This window comes from Mesoplodon bidens (assembly GCF_964165515.1).
Source record: "Mesoplodon bidens genome assembly, chromosome: 4".
NCBI classification, from domain to species: Eukaryota; Metazoa; Chordata; class Mammalia; order Artiodactyla; family Ziphiidae; genus Mesoplodon; species Mesoplodon bidens.
Genome location: NC_138160.1, coordinates 29,668,155 through 29,690,707, shown reverse-complemented (window position 1 = coordinate 29,690,707; position 22,553 = coordinate 29,668,155). Strand labels below are relative to the sequence as shown.

Here is a 22,553-nt window from a genome sequence, read left to right as displayed (position 1 = left end):
CTGAGTATAGTTCCCTGTGCTATACAGTAGGACCTTGTTGTTCACCCATTCGATATATGAGTTTGCATCTCCTAATCCCAAACTCCCACTCCATCCCTCCACCACCCCCCCTTCCTCCTTGGCAACCACAAGTCTGTTCTCTATGTCTATGAGTCTGTTTCATAGATAAGTTCATTTGTATCATATTTTAGATTCCACATACAAGTAATATCATATGGTATTTGTCTTTCTCTTTCTGACTTACTTCACTTAGTATGATAATCTCTAGGTCCATCCATGTTGCTACAAATGACATTATTTCATTATTTTTTATGGCTGAGTAGTATTCCATTGTGTGTGTGTATGTGTGTGTGTGTGTGTGTGTCTCACATCTTCTTTATCCATTCATCTGTTGATGGACACTTAGGTTGTTTCCATGTCTTGGCTATTGTGAATAGTGCTGCTATGAACATAGAGGTGCATTTATCTTTTTGAATTATAGTTTTTTCTGGATATATGCCCAGGAGTGGGATTGCTGGACCATATGGCAACCCTATTTTTAGATTTTTGAGGAACCTCCATTCAGTTTTCCATGGTGGCTGCACCAATTTACATTCCTACCAACTGTATAGGAGAGTTCCCTTTTCTCCACACCCTCTCCAGTGTTTGTTATTTGTAGATTTTTTAATGATGGCCATTCTGACCCATGTGAGGTGATACCTCATTGTAATTTTGATTTGCATTTCTCTAATAATTTGTGATGTTGAGCATTTTTTCATGTGCCTGTTGGCCATCTGTATTTCTTCTTTGGAGAAATGTCTGTTTAGGTCTTTTGCCCATTTTTCAATTGGTTTGTGTTGTTTTTTGGGGTTTTTTTTGATATTGAGTTGTATGAGTTGTTTGTATATTATGGAAAGTAAGCCCTTGTTGGTTGCATCATTTGCATGTATTCTCCCATTCTGTACGTTTTCTTTTCATTTTGTATATGGTTTCATTTGCAGTGCAAAAGTTTGTAAGTTTGATTAGGTCCCATTTGTTTGTTTTTGCTTTTATTTCTATTGCCTTGGTAGACAGACTTAAGAAAACATTTGTACGATTTATGTCAGAGAATGTTTTGCCTATGTTCTCTTCTAAAAATTTTATGGTGTCATGTCTTATATTTGTCCTTAACCTATTTTGAGTTTATTTTTGTGCATGGTATGAAGGAGTGTTCTAACTTCATTGATTTACATGTGGCTGTCTAACTTTCCCAACACCACTTGCTGAAGAGATTGTCTTTTCTCCACTGTATATTCTTGCCTCCCTTGTTGAAGATTAATTGACCATAGGTGTATGGGTTTATTTCTGGGCTCTCTATTCTGTTCCATTGATCCATATGTTTGTTTTTGTGCCAATACCAGACTGTTTTGACTACTGTAGCTTTGTAGTATTGTCTGAAGTCTGGGAGGGTTATGCCTCCTGCTTTGTTATTTTTCCTCAGGATTGCTTTGGCAATTCTGGGTCTTTTATAGTTCCATATAAATTTTAGGATTATTTGTTCTACTTCTGTGAAAAATGTCATGGGTAATTTGATAGGGGTCACACTAAATCTGTAGATTGCTTTGGGGAGTATGGCCTAGGCACCTCACTCTTAAGGAGGCGTTCACAGACCTGTACTTAAAGGAATGTGACATCAAATACCAAGTGTCTCATAACCATGGAGAGAAAACAGGTAGGGAGATCTGCCTCTAAGTCATATAGTTCTGGATTCAAATACCCATATTTGACTAAATATGGAGTTTCTTTCATATCTACAGTTGAACCAGACCCTCCTGTGAACCTGACTTTGGAATTAAAACAGCCAGAAGACAGAAAACCATATCTATGGATAAAATGGTTTCCACCCACCCTGGTTGATGTAAGATCTGGTTGGCTCACACTCCAGTATGAAATTCGATTAAAGCCTGAGAAAGCAGCTGAGTGGGAGGTGAGTCAACCAGAAGCTTTTGGAGGGAACCCTGTCCTTTGGCAAAGATGAAGTACCCCAACTGAGAATAGGTCATGCCCCCTAATTATTGGGCCACCATGTTGCCTTCCTGATGCTGATGTTACCCACCCATGTGTGGAAGGGCCTTCTCCCCTCCACTGGGATGGATGGGGGCTCATCTTTACAGCTCTCCCATGACTAGCTCCTTGCAACTGAACAGCCACTTCTGCCAGGTTTTCAACCCACCTCCCTCAGGATATCTTAGATCTAACATCTGTGAGAGTACTTAAATGGCACTAAGTGGAAGGAAAAAATTTCAGTGTAACCAGTCTATGGCTAATGGCATTTTTATTCACTTTTAAATACTTCATTATAAACAAATAGTACAATAAATTATAGGCATTATGATAATCTACTCTTAAATAGTTTAGTATATGTCTCTTTTAAAAAGGGAATATTTCCAAATATAGCCAAAATAATAAGATCACAGATAGAAAATTAATTGAAATTCCTTAATATCATCTTTTTGAATCCCTTAATATCATTTAATGGCCAGTCCATATTTTAATTCCCCCAATTGCTTCAAAAAATATTTTTAACAGCTGGTTTGTTCAAACCAGAATCCACTCCAGGATCACTCACTGTGGCTGGCTGATATATCCCTTCACTCTCAACGTGCTCAGGAGACTGGGTCACTTGTCACATAGAATGTCCCACCTTCTGCATTTGTCTGATTAGTTCTTTGTGAGGTCATTTAGCCAATTTCTCTGTCCCCATATTTCCTGTAACCAGACATTAGATCTAAAGACTTGATTAGACTCCAGGTGAACAATTTTTGGCAAGAAAACTTCAGAGGTGATATATATGCTTCATATTCCATCATATCAAGAAACAAAGACCATCTGGTCAACCTACCATAAATGATGTTAAAAGTGGCCCCTGGATCAGGGAGATCACATCTTGATCCCTTGATTGTAAAGTCATGTTTAATTTGTGCACAGTTGCTTCAGGGTTCATGAATTCCCAGTTCTCTTCCACCTAGTGGCTTTACATCAGTGAATGATTCTTGAATCAATTATTTTATTAGCGTTTAGAAAAGAACAATTTTCCGATTTTATTAACTAGTCACCTTCCATAATGTAGAATTTAGAAAGCAAGGTGTAGGGAGCAGAACATTTGTCTTTCTAAAGTAGAGTTCCCAATGGAGAGATAGAAAGCCTGTTGATTTTTGTGTGAGCAGTATTTAACAGGAGGAAGTGTTGGGCTGAGAGGGTGGGATGGTGTGAACAGGGTATTTACTAAGTGTGATCATTTGGTCTCACTCCTCCAATAGTTTACTGCCTAAAGAAAAACTCTCTTTCTTCGTAACACAAGACAGAGTGACTTCTGTTTTCCTTGCCCTCCCTTAGACTCATTTCGCTGGGCAGCAGACTCAGTTTAAGATTCTCAGCTTATATCCAGGACAGAAATACCTTGTCCAGGTTCACTGCAAGCCAGACCATGGATTCTGGAGTGAGTGGAGCCCAGAGAGCTCCATCCAGATACCTAATGGTGAGTGTCTTGGCTCCCTTTTGCTTATACTCCTAAATATTTTTAAGATAGAATGAGTTTAGTAAATTTGTATGTAGTAACTACTAACAGAGAAACTATTTTGAGTCTTAGCCAGAAGAATGAGTAGAGGTGAGTTTATCAGCTCTCTACTCAACACAAAGACATTTGGAAGTATAGCATTGCTCCCTGGGTCACTGTCAGTGAGGACCAGTTTCTAAGATAAGTCTGCAGTCATGGGCTTGAAATGTCTCAGAGGGCTTGATGGTCAGTCATTCTGCCCTCCCCATCTGCCCCATTCCTATCATTCAAGTTTATCATCTAATTCTCCCAAAATTTGTAAGGCGCTATCCCATCTGAAAAGCGTGAATTGATTTTCAGTCCTTGAAGACAATTACATGTTGGTCTCTTAGTCAAGGAACAGTATATAAAAGGCACCCAATTCTTTAAGTGCCATTAAACATGGTGGCTGGCATTCTACAGGGAATGAATCATTTGCATTTCTCAAGTACTTGACAGTTTACAAAGTCTTTACCTCGTTTGTTCCTCCCAACCGTCTCAAGTGTTCAGAGAAAACAGAATTGCCATTAGGAACTGAAAGGGAGGAAACTAAAGGTCAGTGGAGTTAGAAGTCTTGCCCAGAACTGCATGGCAAAGCCTAGCTCTTGTGACGACTTGCCTGGCCAAAGTATCAGGGCTTGCACTGGCATACTGGAAAGAGCACCGAATTACAGGCCATAAGAGTGTACATCCAGTCCAGCCCTGACTCTTACTGAATAAAAGCACAGGGTCTAGAGGCAGAAGGCCTGGGCTCAAATCCCCATCTGCAACTTTATAGCTACATGCCTCTGGGTAAACCACTCTTAGAGTCTCAGTTCCTCATCTTTACATACAGGCAATGTATGTAAAGAGCTTAACACCATATGGCTTTTACTAAGAACTTAATAAATGTTAGCTTTTTAAATTATTATTACTGCAACTGACCATGTACCCTTGGACTTCCTATATAAGTATCAAATCAAATAATATTTTTAAGGGTTTTGAAAATTTTAGAGTACTGTAAAATATATGCAACTTTAAAATTTAATAATATTGGAACAAACTAAATCTATCATTACTGTTACTCTGGATTGATGTTCAAATCAGAAAAGGTGTGGAGGGGCAGAACTTATGTTCATAAGTTTCATTGATTTGTTTTGTTTGTTTGTTTTTAATGATGCTGTATGTGATCAAAACTTTCTGGCTGTTTGCTTTTTAGACTTCTCGATGAAAGATGCAACCGTGTGGATCTTTGTGGCCATTCTTTCTGCTGTCATCTGTTTGATTATGGTCTGGGCAGTGGCTTTGAAGGGCTACAGGTATTTCACTATCAACCCTCATCCCAATCACGGTTGTCAGGGATAATGGCCAAGAAAGACAATACAAAAATGATGGAAACCTACAGATAATTCAAGCACCTCATTTTAGCCATTAGTTGCAGTGGGTTCACCATGAAAAACTTTTATCAGTGCTAGCAAAAGTAGAATAGACACATTTGAAGTTGATGCTCTCTCCATCAAATGGAGGCTCACAGTTGTGAAATAGTAAAAATCTGGCAAGAACAGCAAATAATCCCCTAGTCATTTCAGAATCAGCCAGAGTTAATTAGCCAGAATTCATCTCTAGAAGTATTCATTGTCTTCACCACTGATGGTTAGTTTCACGTAGCTTCGGAACTCTAACTTCTACCTACCATAGTCCATGTAGCAGCTATTTGGAGATAACGCTAATCTTTCAAAAATTACAAAGTGAGAACATGTGTCATTTATCTTATCTCACAAATCTTTTTATAGCATGGTGACCTGCATCCTCCCTCCCGTTCCTGGGCCAAAAATAAAAGGATTTGATACCCATCTGCTGGAGGTAAGTGCCAGAGGTAAGAATGTATTGTGATCAGCTTCTCTATACTCATTATCTTTACACATGAGCACACAGTTCCCATCAGTGCAACCTGGTCAGCTCGGCCATCCTTGACCAGCTGTCCCTCCTCTTCAGCAGGTGTGTTTACAGAAAGATGTGGGAAGCATGAGGGTACTTACCATCAGATACTAAGTGTCAGAGGGCAATGAAAGAAAGCCAAGAAAACCTCAAAACACATAGGAATGCTTGCTAGGTTTATCAGGTCTTTTCATAAGCCCCATCAAAAACATTTTGTACAAATAATCAATTGAGAAAAAGGGTGAATATTTTGATGAATACAAAAGAGGAACCTACCACCAGCCCCTCCGTCATACTTTGGTGTAAGCTCTCACTTGAATGTTCCTTACAGAAGGCCATAGTAACAGAATATCCTATTGCAATTTTTGCTCAGTTTGAGAGCTCAGTTAAGACTGGCTCAGTACAGTGGAACTGGTGTTTGCCAGGGCCCATTTAGACCGATTCGAGTGGGAATTAAATTTAAGTGTTTTGAATGAAAAGAGGTGTTAGAACATTTTAAATTTCTCTGCAGGTTGAAATATATAGTTTCAATTTGACCTTCTGCTTAACACTGATGTATATAAAAGCAGTCACCTACACATTGTCACTTGACCCCAGCCACTGTGAGGCCAAAAGCACAAGAATGTGAAGAGTAAGTCCTAGGGAATTTGGCTTGATGGCATTCACTTTGATTGCAGATATCAGAGCAGGAACTAGATCCCAGAATTTGGGCTCTTATTCTGCTATCCAGTCTCTAGCACTGACCTTTATAGACCCAGCATGAACATCTCAGCTAACTAAATGCATTATTGTTTAGCTCGCAATTTGACCTGTAGCCACAGGGACTTAGTGACTTTTAAAAACTGCTTTTTGTGTCAGAAGAAAAAGTTCTGGTATTTTTAATGCCATTACCACTAATTCTCAAAAGAACTTTCCCAGATGGGTGCTATTATTCCCATTTTACAAATGGAGAAACTGAGGATCACAGAACAGCTTATCCAAAGTCATAGACCCTTTAATAAGTAGAGCCAAGATTTAGGCACCAGTCCCTGACCTAAGTCAGAGCATCTGGAAAAGCGTGGAAAATAAGAAGAGGAGGCCGGAGGAGAAGTGGGGGTGGGGGAGGAGGATAGAGAGAAGGAGGAAGGAGAGGAACCGAAGGAGATGGAGGGAATATGGGCTGGCAGGAAGTGGGGGAGGAGGGGAGGGAGGGGAAATGGAGCAGAAGGAAAGGAAGGAGTGGGATGGGAGGTGAAGGGAGGGACGGGGAGGGAGAAGCAAGGGAGAGGAGAAGGAAAAGATGAGAACCAACTTCCCACTACCAGACTCCAGAACGTGGGGTGAGGGAGCCAGTTAGGCGCTCAGCAACCAGATTTCAGAGCTAGTGAGTCCCAGTACCAAGTGCACGCATGAGCATTATGGGTTTAGATGTTTCCCAAGCTTTTCTTATTTAATAGTTATATTTTTATTATATGCACATATACTACTTACTTACCCATTCAACTCATGATCATTATTGCTTAGAGAAAGACTAAGTTAAAATCGTGAATTGACTTAAAGAAAAATATTAGGTGAGTAATAGTCCAGGAGGTGATCCTAGATGGCCTGGGACACAAACGTCTGACGTTTGGGAAATTCTGTGAGGCCGTGGCCACATCCCACCTGCCCGTAGTCAGGAACACAGACTTGGCTGCGATGTCCATTTGGAATGTTATGAACCTGACAGCCTTCTTACCCTGTGTCTGTGTTTTAATAGAAGGGCAAGTCCGAAGAACTTCTGAGCGCCCTGGGATGCCAAGACTTCCCTCCCACTTCCGACTGCGAGGACTTACTGGTGGAGTTCTTAGAGGTGGATGACAGTGAGGACCAGCAGCTGGTGCCCGTTCACTCCAAAGAGCACCCGGGGCAAGGCGTGAAGCCCACACACTTGGATCCCGACAGTGACTCTGGCCGGGGCAGCTGCGACAGCCCTTCCCTTTTGTCTGAAAAGTGTGATGAACCTCGGGCCAATCCCTCCAAATTCCACACTCCTGAGGGTCTTGGGAAGGCAGAGAAACCTGAAACAAACGTTACCCAGCCCCAAGGCCCTCAGAGCACAAACGTGGAAGGCAAAATCCCCCCTTCTCATGCCAGCGGATCCCAATCTTCAACGTGGCCTTTGCTGCAGCCCCCCAGCCTGCACTACTCCAGATCATCTTACCACAGCGTTGCTGATGTGTGTAAGCTGGGCCTGGGCACGGCAGGTGCTGCATCCACTTTGTTGGACGAAACAGACACACATGCTATAAAACCCTCACAAACCATTGAGACTGGCGGGGAAGGAAAGGCAGCTGAGCACGGGGAGTCAGAAAGCTTCCGTTCCAAGACTGACCAAGATGCGGCACGGCTGCTGCCCCAGGACAAGACCCCCTTGACCTCTGCTAAACCCTTGGAGTACGTGGAGATCCACAAAGTCAGCAAAGATGGAGCGCTGGCACTGCTCCCGAAACAAAACGAGAACAGTGGCCGGGCGGAGAAGACCAGCACCCCTGAAACCAGCAAGGAGTATTCAAAGGTGTCCCGGATGATGGAGAGCAACATCCTGGTGTTGGTGCAGGATCGGCGAGCACAAAACCTGGCTCCGTTGGAAGAACCAGCCAAGGAGGCCCCGCCATCCCTGCCACAGAATCCAGCCGAGGTAGACCTGGCCTCCTTCCCCGCGGCCCCGAGCAGCTGCAGACTCCAGCTCGGTGGGCTGGATTACCTGCATCCCACAGGTTTTATGCACTCCTTTCAGTGAGAGCTTGATTCCTGGAAGGATGGGTTAAAATGTGATTTTCCTTCAGGTAACACTACAGTGTACATGAAATGCACTCTATCAGAGAAGGTTCGAGAACGGGGTTAGAACGACACTACCAAACTCCCAGGTCACTCGTCTTCATGATCCATTTTCAACCAGTTGCCTCTTTCTCCAACAGCTGATTCCAGAACAAATCATTTAGTTTCATGTGATTTGTAGAGTTACGTTTTGCTATCAGTTATAAAATTATGTGTTCAATGAAATAAAAGCACATTGCTTAGTATTCTTGAGGGACAGTGCCAATAGGTATATCCCCTGGAACAGGCTTTCATGATCTGGTATGTGACAGAAGGGATATCAACTAGTCAGAACTGTTTACCACAGGAAGATGGTAGATATGAGAAAAATGCCATGAAAACCACTTTTGAAGACCAATTGCTTAACCTTTGCACTCCTCTTTCATTTTATTAGGATTAACCAAATTAAACACACTTTAAAAAAGAGTGCATTCTAGAACACCTGACAAATTGTTTACATCCGTTCCTATTACCTTAATGACGCATTGCCAATATGCAAATAAAAAGGATGCCTCTGATTTTTTCTTAAAATAGTTTGAATTTATTAAGCATGGATTCCCCCCCCCAAATTGTATTTCATTCTGAAGTTTCTGGAGAATAGAGTTTTAGAAAGTGAAATTTTCTTACGTAAGAGGCAAATTAGTCTCATGTGGTGAATCCTTCTAAAATGTTTTCCTGCTTCATTTCAGCATGATAGATATTTATTACACACCCTAGTCTTCTGTTAGTGAAAAAAAATCCCAAAAGACTAACTTTAATTTAAAAGATAATCGCTAACGGAAGTACTGCCTTACTGTACATACAAATTCTACTTTAATATAAACCCGTAAGTTTAACAATGTATTTTTGAAGACTATTTTTCTATCACTTAGGTAAGTAAAACACTGTTTTCTACCTTCCCAGTACAGCTGTTTACCTATTCAGTGGGTACAGTATTTTCCATTATGTGGTTATAAGGAGTATTTACAGTACAGAGTGATATATGCAGTCCTTGTTTGTGGAATAAAATGCCACACCAACCCAAAGCCCACTGAGGAATATGAAGCAGATGACACTATTCAGTTTCCAACACAGTGTAGTATAGTTTAGCTGATTCTTTTTATCTCCAGGATACTTTAAACAACAATCACAGAGCTAGAGTTTTAGGGCTCTCCACAGACCAGAAATTACTTCTCTTGTAATTTAGGGCTACTCCGGGCCTTCTGCTCTTCTCTGGGTGAATATTCATAAAGCTACAATGAAAAAGGAGAGTGGTAACATCTAACATGCTGTCCTAGAGAGAGGGTTCTTGTTCTGCTTTTCTGAACAATCTTGGGCAGCAAGGACATTTTAAGTAAAGCCAGGAGTTCGTGTCTCTCTGGAGTAGATCCAGTAGATCCACTTGCAAAATTTTGGCAGGGGCAGGGAGAGCACTCACGTCAGGAGTATCCAAAGAAAAGTTCCAAGAAACCAAGCATCTGTGGATTAGCGGGAAACACTACAAAGGCCAGGGTATGGTAGTTGGAAGCCCCAAGTCAGTTCCAAGGGCAGGCTTTCCAAGAGCAGTCAAAAGCCTGGATCTGCATTTTAAAGAGAACATCCATGACTCATCGAACTGCCTGCCTCTATTTCCATTTCACCTGACAGCAAATCCATTTCTGTATCCACTCACTAGCTGGAACATAGAGAATTTGAGCTCCCTCTGTGAGTTAAATATTCCAGCCCAATAAGTCCATGTTGATAGGGACTGGACTCAGAAGTGGCCTGATGTGTGAAAGTGAACACATTGCCAGAGCTTCCAGAAATGCAAAAGTAATAAATCTGAGGCTCTATTCTCCCAATATGCAAACAGCATGTTAAGAGTGAGGGGGCTATTTGGGAAAGTTGTCCAAGTTTATTCAATCCCCTGGATCCTTGCTACTCAAAATATGGTCTGACCAGCTGCATCAGCATCACCTGGGTGCTGCTTGGAAATGCAGAATCTCCACCCACCCCCGCCTCAGAATCTGCATTTTGCTAAGATCCCCAGATGATTCATGTGCGCAGTGAAGTTTGAAAGGCATTGCCCTAGATGATCATTTCCACTAAAGCTTATTTTAGTGCATGAAGCAATCCTCTCCTGGAAAGTACAGGTTGAGTCTATTTGACTTGCACTGAACAGTACTGTAAGAAAAAGGCATCATTTTTTAAAACATATTAGTGGTTTAGGATTCCCATAATGGTAGCGAATGACCTGAAAAAGTACACACAACTTCTAAGAGGGCCAGGGAATATATTCCACCTCGAGAGGCATGGACAAAAGACTCTGCACTTCAAAGCCGGTAGAGACTAAACCTTTCCCCAAAATAGTCCAATCTCCTCCAAGATGTATATCAATCACTCTGATAGTATGAAAATTCAAAACTAGTCTGTTTTTGATATATAATTTGGCATATATGGAAAAAAATGTCATGGCTGAAGACTCTAAATCCTTAAAAAAACACCAGTTATCAAGTAAATTACTACCACTTGTTAACTAAAGCCAAGGCTATAATTCTATGGTCAGTTAGCACTCTTTAATAAACTATGTTTTTTTTATGGTCTAGCCTATTTTCTGTCAAGGAATCCCCTAGTCGAATGAAAGTATGCAGATTGGGGGTCAAGAGACCCAGCTTCTAATGCTAATTATGTTACCTTAGACAGATCAACTCCCTTCTCTGGGCCTCAGTTTCCTCTGAAGGAAATGTTAGGCCGGATAATCTCTAATGTCCTTTTAAACTCCGACTCCTTGATTCCATGATTCACTGAATAGTGTCCAGCAAAGATAATTAACCAATGCCTTGTATTATAATTAAGCTAACAAATACTTGCCCTTTATCATAGAAATACAAGTCCTCTTCAGTGATGTGCTCATTTTATTTCACTCGCAAATCATCAAGTCCAACTGATCTTAACATATTGCACATGCATTTTATAAATCATGTAGGTATAGAATCATAGTCTAAGATTATGTGCAAATATGTGTGTAGAGAGAAGAGGCATGAGATATTTTTTAAAAGACATTGAAAGAGGCTTTGATTTTTAGAAAGAAAAACACTTTTCTTATATCAGGCGGCTGATTCTGGTTTGTTTTTTTTTCTCCCATGGATTATGTACCACCATTGCATATTTGGTTTTAAAAGCCTTAAGCTCTTAATCATAAAGGTCATATTTTTATAAACAAACACCTAAATATTCAAGTTGCAAAGCACACGGAAAAGGGATAGCCAATGGTTGATTTATGGAAGCTTATAACTCAAACTGCAAAATCTTCTCTGGTCAGTTTTAGCAAATGGGTACAAGGCACCTCAAATGAGCACAAGTTATAATCAGCCATGTCACTGACATTTAACAGACTCTCCATCTCCTAAGTGCCTAAGGCCAATCCTGGTAGGCAGTTATGTACTAAATACTTGCTTTCACTGGTTTGGTCCAAAGCTGGTCAATCCCTTACCATCCGTACGAGATGAAGGAGTTTGACTGTCCTGTAGTGACCCAACTGAACGGGAGAATCCAATGAACAACCAGAGGCACCTGAGCCCCACGGTGCAGCTTGGCTAAGGAGGGTCCATCCCCAAATCTGCCTCTTTCTCCAGGCTGCCCATCACTGGCAGAAAGGCTTGACACTGCCTGTAGTAATTTCACTATCTCCTTAGAGTAGACATGAAAGAAACAGATTTGTACACATCTTACAAAGTGCCTTTCTTTGTTTTTTTTTTTTGAAGTTTCCTTTTCACAAGAAAAGTGTATCGATTAGAAAGTAAATCTTACATTTTAGATAAATGAATGAAAAAGCCAGAAAGAGAATGACTAAACAGTCTAAGGTCCAATCAGCAACTATTGAGTGGATTTTAATTTATTGTTTAATTGAATTGCCACAGAGCTGATGTGAATAGTGTAACTTACTTTGACAAGAAATTGACTCTGGCTAGGATTTTGGAATAAGCCTGCCACCCTGTTACTTGAGACCCTCAATTTGAAAACATATTAATGTACTTCTAAATCGCTTGGACTTGCATGCCAGGGCCTGAGAAGGGCAATGCATGCACTGTGGAAATTTGCACACATGCAGAAAGATGTAAAGGCCTCTGGATTACCATCCGCAGAGTTGCTAACGTAGATTTGTCATTGATGAAAGCCTCGTGTGTACTTCAGTGAACCAATTTCTTTTTCTCCTTTTTCAGCCCAAGCATCATTGTGCTGTTGCTAGGGTAGTGGGCTGAGCACTCAATTTCCAGGTCGAGGTCATCCTGCTGCCACTAAACAGGTTGTGTGATCTTAGGCAAGTCCTTTAAACTCTAGCCACTAGTTCCCTCACCTGTTAAACGAGTGCATTGGCCTAAAATGTTTCTAAGACCCCTTCCGGCTCTAACTGTCTTTGATGCTCATGATCTAAGTAAAGCCCAGGGTTTCCATAGAAGGCCCAGGGACAGTGCAGGGAAATATTGCTGGTGTGGCCTTAACCTGAAGCAGTGGACGATGTGGCTGTGACACTGCTGAAGAGAAAAACAGATCCATTCCTCCAAGTCAGATCGATTTCATTTAGCATCCTTGTTTCTTTTCTTCTTCTTAGCTGTCCATCTTGTAGGCTTCTTATGCTCTCACTCCAGAGCCTTTATTTTTCCTGAGAGTTCATTATGTGCAGTAGCAACCATAGGATTTGCAAGAAACTAAATTATGCATAAACGATGACTTTGGCCTGAGTCAAAGGACTGAGTCAAATGTTAAGTCAGCCACACAGATATCAAGGCCCAGGTTGAGGGTCACAAGTTACCCCATTTAAAGGTCCTCAGGCTTAGATATTCTAGCCCAATTCATTCATTCAAAGGCGATAAATAAATCCAGCTACATTCACGACTCGGTCGTGGAGGTCTTAAGCAGACACTTAAAAATACAAAATGATTGCTTGAGAGCTTATGACCTAACCAGAAGCTCTACTTATAGTTACGGCCTGGACTTATTTCATGATCAGTATACATGTCATCTGCAAATCAAACAGGAGTTCTCTCCCTAGATTTGTGTCTTTCAAGAAGGTGATTTTTGGTCTGAGACCATTACATGGTATCTATTTCAATAAAAGGAAAGAGATAGAAAGATAGGGTGTTTCCAAATGTTTGGGCAGCTTAGGATTCCACAAAATGCCGAGAGTAGCCTGCTAAACCCAAATTTTATTGGACATAGTCACTCTATAATCTATTCAGTGTTCTGAGTTTATGGCTAAGAGATGTACATAACTCACAATACCATATGCCCATGACTGTTTTGTCCACATTGATTCCTTTGATTTATGCTCTGATTTCATGTCAGGAAGCACTGAGATGTGTAAAGGGGAAAAACATGTACTGTTGACGTGGTTGTTGTCAGTGAAGAGAGAGACCCTTAGATAATCACAGTCTATTAGTTAACTTTTTACCTGCTGCTGATTAAAAAAACAATTAACTCTAAAAACTTTAGCTACTTAAGTAGTAATATCAAAAATGATAGTTTAATAGTTATGGTCAAATTATGCTTCACCTGGATACACTTCAAAATCCAGTCTGAGTTTTTTCCATGCAAATTTCACAAATCCTGAGGGGGGAAATATCTTGGTGTTGTGTTATCTGAAATCGAAAAACTATATAGCAAAGATTTTCCTGAACAGCAATTTGTTTTATAAAATTCCTGATAAAATGATTTTGAAGTTTTAAAAGCAACTACCTCCCTTCTTGTTCTAATATCCTTCCTTCAAACTGCTTATCATTTAGAAATGAAAGATGTCACATCTCCCACTTTGACTATTTTCAGTGCCATAGTTGTGTATTTGCCATGTGATATTCCTGACTTTAAAGTAACTGTTATATGATTTTATATTATATTGCTTTATGTGGTTCAAAAACTGTATGACACATTGAGATATATAATCCTCCTGTTGTGAAACTCACCATGTAATACAAAGGAAATTAATTATTTAATGACTTAGAATCTATCTATATGTATTTCAGTATGATTGTTTCTATGTCTGGAAAACAAAACTGAAAAAAATATGTAATCATATCTTTCTGATGAAACCATGAATGTACTAATTTTTTTCTTAATCTTTGTCTAGAAGTAGTATAAGTTGCCCTTGTACAGCTGCTCTGGGGTAAGTGTTTAAAGTACAATCCAACAACTGTTTAAAAGTCAACCCCCCCAGCTTTGCTTCATGTGACCTCTTATACTTCTTGAATGTTATATGCATCATGAGGCTTGTTCTTCTGCTTGATCAGTCATTTCAGACAATTTATGTGTCTCACACGGAAACCGAAACAACCTATAGAACCGGACTGTTAGGTGATCTGTGTCTTCTGTAAAGCCATATTGAAGTGAAGGCTATGGAATAGAAAAAGATTCCATATTTTCAAAGCTACCACTACCTCTGCTTTTTCTCTCTTCCTAGAAAGTGCCAAGCAAAATTCTTAAACACTACATAGGAAATTAGAAGTGATTATTACAATACGTTACTGGGGTTTTGTTTTGTTTTTACATGAGAATACACCTTGTAATTCACCAGTCAGTAGGTTTATGCTAGGTTTTCTCAATAACCATTTTTCCATTTTATAAAAACTGGCTGATGAATAAGAGCCAGAAAGAATACATAGTAATTCACCAGGTAAAAAACCAACAAAACTATAGATGCAGATTTTTTCCCAACCGTTAAGTCACCTCAAGGTGGTTACCCAAAGCCACTATAGCGATATTTCTCACAATTTGACCTCCCTGAAGCCCCTAGAAATAAATCTTTTCCTTAATTGATTTTAACCATCAAAGATATTATGGTATGGGGAAAATCAGCCATATATCAGAAATAATCTTGTTTTGATTTTAAAAACTCATTTCTACATGAACTTATTGTAATGCCTATTTTTTTTAGCCTTAAAGAATTATAGAAGACTATAGTCACCTGATTCATCTTGCATCTTTAATTCTGTAAATCTTTGGTTATTGCACATTGTGCTTTCTCTTTCCCATGGATTTATTCATTTGTCTCCTTCCATTTTGAGGGGGCAACATGGACAGTTAAATCCTGTCAGCAGTATGGGAGATTCTGCTAATTGTTATTGCCAGAACATCTTCATTTTTACTACACTCCGAAAACAATGCTTGCCAAACAAAATCATCCCAGTAGCATATGATCATTATATTTCTATTCATGCTGTTGAAAACACCCAGCTCAGTGCCTGGCTCAATAAATGTTTATTCCCCTTGCCTCCCCTTCCTCTATTTATTTTTATTTGATATATAAATAGCAAAATAACACATTCATGACTGAAACAATTTTCTTGATGGAGTTTTGCTGCTAAGGATCTATAATCCAGAAATTGTTTATGTAAATTGGACCAAAACAATTTTCCTCCTTTCTCTTCACCCTTCCATATGATTGCAAAACATAATCTTTTTCCTTCACCCATCCCTCACACAAGAAGCTGCTAAAAAATAACGTGAGATGGAACCAGGCACATGGGGATCAGATCAGAGAAGCTCATTTAAGTATTATAAAATAAAGGTAAAACCAAGCCATTAAAAAATGGAATGCTTTTGAACAGTATGATTCATCCATATTACTAACAACATATTTTCTGACCAAATTCATTGGATTAAGTGTAAAATGATAACTTTTTACTTTTAATGGATCTAGATCTAGAAATCTTTACCTACTGTTCCTGCTTGTGTTACAGAATTGTGGGATGGTGTGCGGTTTTCTTTACAAATTCTTCTTTGCCTCCTAAATCCCCTAATGCCATGTCTTACCAGGGAATGAGAAATTTCTCATTTAGTGAGTATCACTCCCTGAAACTTGGCTTCTGTCAAAGGAACACTGACTCCCCCATGCTTACATTGGTGCCATCTGCCTTTAATTACTGGACACACTTTTACTTTTAAGCTGGAAAAAATTGTAGTATTAGTCACCAGACACGGCGTTCATATAATTAATGACGAGTTAGAGAAGTAATGTGTAGCTAATTTTCCAAAATTATCGCATGTGCTTTCACAAAAGAAAACAGAAATTATATGTTGCCACATCTTGCCAGAACCATATCTGAAACCTTAACCCCACTAAACTCTACAACTTACTAACCAACTTTTACACATTCTAAATCCCCCACTATTTTGAGGGACTGGGAGATATAATATCTATTTAACAGAAACCTTGAAATCTTGGGGCTGGGAGATAGGGCAGGACTATAGGAAATGGGGTTATTGAAAAGCCTCCAATAGGACCTTACTGGCCAGGGAAGCAGATTCTTGCAGATTTACTTCTGAGAATTCTTCTGAAGAATGCAAGTGAGACAAAACCCATACGATAAAACATATTCTACTTTGGAGGTCTCGACACTTAAATTGGGATTCTTTTGACTACAACCTCGCCTACTCATCTCACCCCTCAACTCCTGCTGCCCATACAAGTGTTAAGCATTTTTCTCTTATTATGATCAGGTTTACATTAAAACTTACACTTACAAACAGACTTGAAGCACAGATACTTTTACGAATGCGACAAAATATTTTTTAAGTAAAGGCTAGAGGATGTTAGTCAAACACCACATGGATTGTTGGTTGGCGAACACTGGTATAAGCTAAGGGAGCTCAGGAATTTTTATTACTGTATTTATAAATGTGTTTGAAAGAATTTGTAAACGTCACAGGTACATTTTTAAGGTGACGCACATTTGTTGCATAAATTATTAGAAATTATAAAATGAGCTTCAATGACATTTGCCAGTAGTTTTGCTTCACATGATCAATATTGATTTTGTTACTGAACTATGTAATCTCATGATACATTTTTCAATACTTTTTCAGAGCAACTGCTTTTGCAATGGTAGCATTGGTTAATTTAAATTGAATCAATAAATTACTTCCTAATCAATGATTTTTGGAGGGTCTTTTTGTATATATGTGGAACACGTATTTTATATATAATGTAAGTTTGGGGGGGTTCTTTGTTTCAGCAAACTTTATTAGGACATATTTTTTTTAAAGAAGGAAAAAAACAGCAATCTAAATACTAACGCAGACACATGCTAAAATATTTGGCTTAGAACACTCATCCAAGGCATTTTTTTTCCAGGCATGCATTCTTGTACTCCTCTTTCAACATATTCTCTGATTTTATTTCCTACTAATTCTAAATCAAAACTGACATCTTGCTTCCAACCCAGCTAAATTCTACATCTTCCCTTTCCACTGCCCTCAAGTTCCTCCAGTCTTCAGCCATTTGCCAGACCCAAGCTTTAAAAATGCAAACATGCTTGGAAGCACTCAGAAGTTCCTTGGGCCTTCTGAGAACAACGAAGATGAGAGGTTCCAAATCTGATAAACAACCAACTCTCCCAAATGAAGCTTAAGCCACAAATCTCAGCACTGATAATACACATTTTCTTTTGTTTGCTTCCTCCTACTTGGAATTATCCCATGTCTCCACTTAAAAGTCCAGCTGTAATTGACTCTTCTTTATAATATTTTGTCCATTGCATAAAATATTTCATACACACTTGAAAATTAGGGAGGATGATACAACAAAGATCCACTTACCAACACCCAAATTTCACAAATATTACCTTTTCTCCATACCTTTTCTTTTTTTTTTTAACATCTTTATTGGAGGATAATTGCTTTACAATGGTGTGTTAGTTTCTGCTGTATAGCAAAGTGAATCAGCTATACATATATATATCCCCATATCTTCTCCCTCTTGCGTCTCCCTCCCACCCTCCCTATCCCACCCCTCTAGGTGGTCACAAAGCACTGAGCAGATCTCCCTGTGTTATGCGGCTGCTTCCCACTAGCTATCTATTTTACATTTGCATACCTTTTCTTTTTAATAAATGAAACATGATGGATGCAGCAACAGGCATCCCTCAATAACCAAATTCTCTATCTCCCTCTCCAGTGTTAACCACAATCCTGCAGTTGTATATCCTTCCTGGCCATTTTAAAGATGCATTTACTTCATACATATGTATCTATAAAAAATATATATAATTTTTCGGGTGTTTATAAATTTTACATAGATAATAACATATATCATTACTCACCTTGATTTGTTTTTCATTCAGCACTGGGTTTTTGAGATCCAAATAGCTCCAGTTGATTGGTTTTTATCTGCTGTATGCAGTTGTGTACATATGTAAAATTTATTTGTTAATCCCTGTGTTGATCAACTTTCCATTTCCACTATTATAAATGACTCTGCAATGAATATTCTTATGCAAGTTTCACATTTTAAGTGTTTGCAAGACTTTCTCCAGGATGTACATCTAGAAGTGAAATTATTGAATCATATGGGACACATATCTTAATATTTTCTCAATACGGATAAAATTGCTCTCAAAGCGGTTGTACAAATGTCTACCCCAGTCAGCAGTGTAGGAGTTCACTTCTTAATCATTACCTAGTATTGTCAGATATTTAATTTTTGACAATTTGATGAGCATAAAATAATTTATTGTTGCCATTTTAATTTTCATTGTCCTAATGAATCCATTCTGGATCTGAATAACTCATCCCTGATTTGCTTATCTTTTATGCCATCTTTGTCATCTTCTGAGTCTCTACATAAGCGTTAAGTCCTAAGTCTGGGCTTCTATTCCAGTCCAGTGGTCTCTTTATCTATCCATGTACCAATGTCCCCTGTTTTATTACCCTAGTTTTATGCAGTCTTGCTATCTGTTAAATTCATTCCTACACCTCCATACCTTCTTCAAAATTATTCTGGCAATTCTGGGCCATTTACTCATCACATGAATTTTGAGATAAGCCTATCAACTTTCCTAAAAACTTGTTCTGGGATTCAAATTGTTGTTAATAGAATTTATGTATTAATTCTGGGAGAAATCACATCTTTATAATGTTGTTTCTTCCTAATCATGAACATGGTATATCACTTCATTTACTTCTGTTTTTAATAAAGCTTTATGCTGTTCTTCATAAATGTCTACATGTGTTTTATTAGATTCATTCCTATGCACCATAATATTTTTGTTGCTATTGCAAATGGTATCTTATTAAAGATTATCTTATTCTAAGTGGTTGCTGCTTGTATATAGGAACCACTGATTTTTTTAATATTGATCCTATATCCTGAAACCTTATTGAACTCTAATTATTAATCCTTGTAATTTGTAAGTTTTCTTGGATTTTCCATTTTTACAACTATGTCATCAGAATGTAACAACTGGGTTTTCTTATTTTCTGATCCTTATAACTCTTTTATCTTTTTCCTGATCTATTTCTTGGGGTTGGATTTCCAGTACAAGGTTGAATAGAAGCAGAATAGTGGACATTCTTTGTTGATCTTGACATTAGAGAAAATGCTACTAAAAGTCCACCATTAAGTATGTTTCCTTTAGGTTTTTGCAGATACACTTGGCTATGTTAAGGAAACTCCTTTCTATTCCTTGCTTGCTAATAATATTTTTTTATCTTGAAGTGGTGTTAAAGGCTCTCAAGTTTATTTACATGATAATGTGACTTTTCTCTGTTATTCAGTTAACATGTAAATTATAACAAAGAATTTATTTAGAGAAAATACTTTAATATTAAATTACCCTCACATTCTTGGAATGAATTCTACTTGGTTATGATGTATTTTTGCAATCTTTGCTGCATTCAATTTGGTAACATTTTATTTAAGAATTTTACATTTATGAGATTCATCTTTGTGCTGCTTAAGATATAATTTTCTGAGGTGATTTGTAAATAAGTTAAAATCTTCTAGGATTATAGAAATTCCTCTTTCTCCTTGTAATTCTATCAATTTTTGCTTTATATATTTTGAGGCCATATTATTAGGTGTATCTTCCTAACAAATTATTCCTTTCATCATTAAATATGATCCCCTTTATCCTTAATGACTCTGTCTTAAAACCCTTATTTTTCTTTTCTGATACTGATATTGCTACACTAGTTTTCTTTTGGGTGGTAATTCTCTGATGAATCTCTTTCCATTCCTTTACTTTCAATTGTTTTATGTCATTATGTTTTAAATGTTTCTTTTATAAACACGATGTAGCTAGATTTTGTTTTCTCATTCTACTTGAGAATTTTTTCTCTTAGGTGATAAATCAGTTCTCTTTTTCACATTTGATGCAGTCTTCCTTCATTTTTCATTTGCAATCTGAATCTATTTGCAATTTGTCATTTAAATCAAACAATTCTGTAACAATCATCATAGGAATGGGATATAATTAAAGGTCCTAGTCAGCTAATTCACTGTATCTGAGGGCCCAAATTTCAGGGCAGCTTCTCTCCCCTGCAGAATCAACCCCAGTCACAGTGAGCCAAATTCTGACAAATCTCATCCTGCTGAGATTGGGAGAGACATCATGCTTTGTTCGTGAAGTTCAAGGGAATGAACAACTGGAGAAATCCAACTGCTAAGGGGCCTACGCACAAAAATGTTTCTGCCATACATTCTACCAAAAAGGAATTAATCTGAACATTCAATACCCTCCTTTTAACACTTCCTCAATTAAGTGGTTTATTAGTCATTCAACTATATGCACTGTTGAAAACACTTGATGAACATGTGTGCCAGGCACTGTGTTAGGATTCAGGAAGCATTAGGGACATGCTTTCTGCTCTCCCGGGGATCACAGTCTAGTGGGAAGGCTGGGGTAACCACTGTGTCTCCAAGTCTTATCAGGCTGACTTTAAAAAATATTAACTCGGGGCTTCCCAGGTGACACAGTGGTTAAGAATCCACCTGCCAATGTAGGGGACACGGGTTCGAGCCCTGGTCTGGGAAGATCCCACATGCCACGGACTAACTAAGCCCGTGGGCCACAACGACTGAGCCTGCGCTCTAGAGCCCACGAGCCACAGCTACTGAGCCCACGTGCCGCAACTACTAAAGCCTGTGCACCTAGAGCCCGTGCTCGACAACAAGAGAAGCCACTGCAATGAGAAGGCCCAAACCGCAGCAAAGAATAGCCCCCGCTTACCGCAACTAGAGAAAACCTGCATGCAGCAATGAAGACCCAACACAGCCATAAATAAATAAATAAATAAATTTATTTAAACAAAAAATTAACTCTAATAATTCCAGATGAGCTTTGCTCAAAAAGTTCATCCTAATAACTAAATTGAAGGACTTTGACTCTGCACCATTTTTCAAGAAAATCAGTGCTACCTGAAACTCTAAGGTTTGCAGTGTCTGAGCCTCATCTCCATGCAGTTCTTCTCCCCAGCACACCTGCCGTCTCTGTCCCTCAGTCTCAACACCTGCACATGCCCTCCTTCAGAGTCCGTTCACTGAAATGGAATACCTGTCATAGGAGGTTTCATGTAAATTGGGTTTTATCTGAAATCTTTCCAAAATGTTTCCCTTTCCTTCAATCCGTCACTCCTAAATGAGTTAGGAGAGAAAAAAGATCACTTTGGAAAAACTGTTATCTTACGGACCCTGCTCTGGTATTGGCAGAAGGATTGGGGTCAAAGAGCAAAGTTCACTCAGGATTTAACTGATAAATCATTAGTGAACCTGTGTACAAAAAAAAACAACAACCCTATAATTATTAACATGACAACAGAATTTCCATGTTTCCTCCTTTGCCAATTCTCTCTTTCAAAGAGAAATTCCAATATTTTCCTAGCTGATGAAGTATATTCTGTATCTTCAAAGTAATTCATTATTTGGGAAATAGAGATAGCAGGTCTCTTGACTGATATCCTGTCCTTCCTATTTACCACTCATGGGGTAGTTCTTCATCTTCTCTGGTCTTATAGAAAATGAAGAAAATTACACCTGATCTGCTTGAGGGAGAGAGAACAAAAAGAACCAGAGCAGAAGTCTCTTAACATCCCTTATAACTTGGAAATAATTTCTGTTTAATAGTCTTTTTACCTCTAAAACTAGAGGAAGATCTTGGAGTGTTATTTCAAATGCCTCCTAGATCGGGAGGGAACCCAAGTTTCCTCCTCATCCCAGTTTTCAGACTCAGTGGATATCATTCCAATTCTAAAAAGATCAAAAGACCCAACATCTTGGAAAACAACTTTGTGCCATGTTAGTTGAATTATAAACTGCCAATTTACTGGAGTACCTTTAAAACAGACATACATTTTGACCTAGAAATCCCCCTTCAAGTATTTCTCCAAAGGAAAAAATAGTTAATCTAGTGCACAAAGTTCTATGTCCTAGGATGCTGGAGAAAATATAGCTGTCCATCGATAGGGACTCACTAAATAAAATATATGTAGACTTCCAGCTTCTCCACCATGTAATGGGCTT

The 22,553-nt window shown here is 38.8% G+C and overlaps 1 protein-coding gene across 3 annotated transcripts in view; it reads left to right on the top strand.

Moving 5' to 3' along the window:
• Positions 1-17,943, top strand: part of PRLR (prolactin receptor) — a 202,011-nt gene extending 184,068 nt beyond the window's left edge. For 2 of the 3 annotated variants that reach the window (XM_081231808.1, XM_081231807.1), the window contains exons 6-10: positions 1,776-1,945; positions 3,355-3,496; positions 4,752-4,851; positions 5,326-5,395; positions 7,206-17,943. In XM_081231808.1, coding sequence (XP_081087934.1) covers positions 1,776-1,945; positions 3,355-3,496; positions 4,752-4,851; positions 5,326-5,395; positions 7,206-8,228 — 1,505 coding nt within the window. In that variant the 3' untranslated portion in view covers positions 8,229-17,943. The remainder of the gene's footprint in view (positions 1-1,775; positions 1,946-3,354; positions 3,497-4,751; positions 4,852-5,325; positions 5,396-7,205) is intronic. The other variant, XM_081231809.1, reaches the window with a different exon arrangement.
• Positions 17,944-22,553: the final 4,610 nt, after the last annotated feature.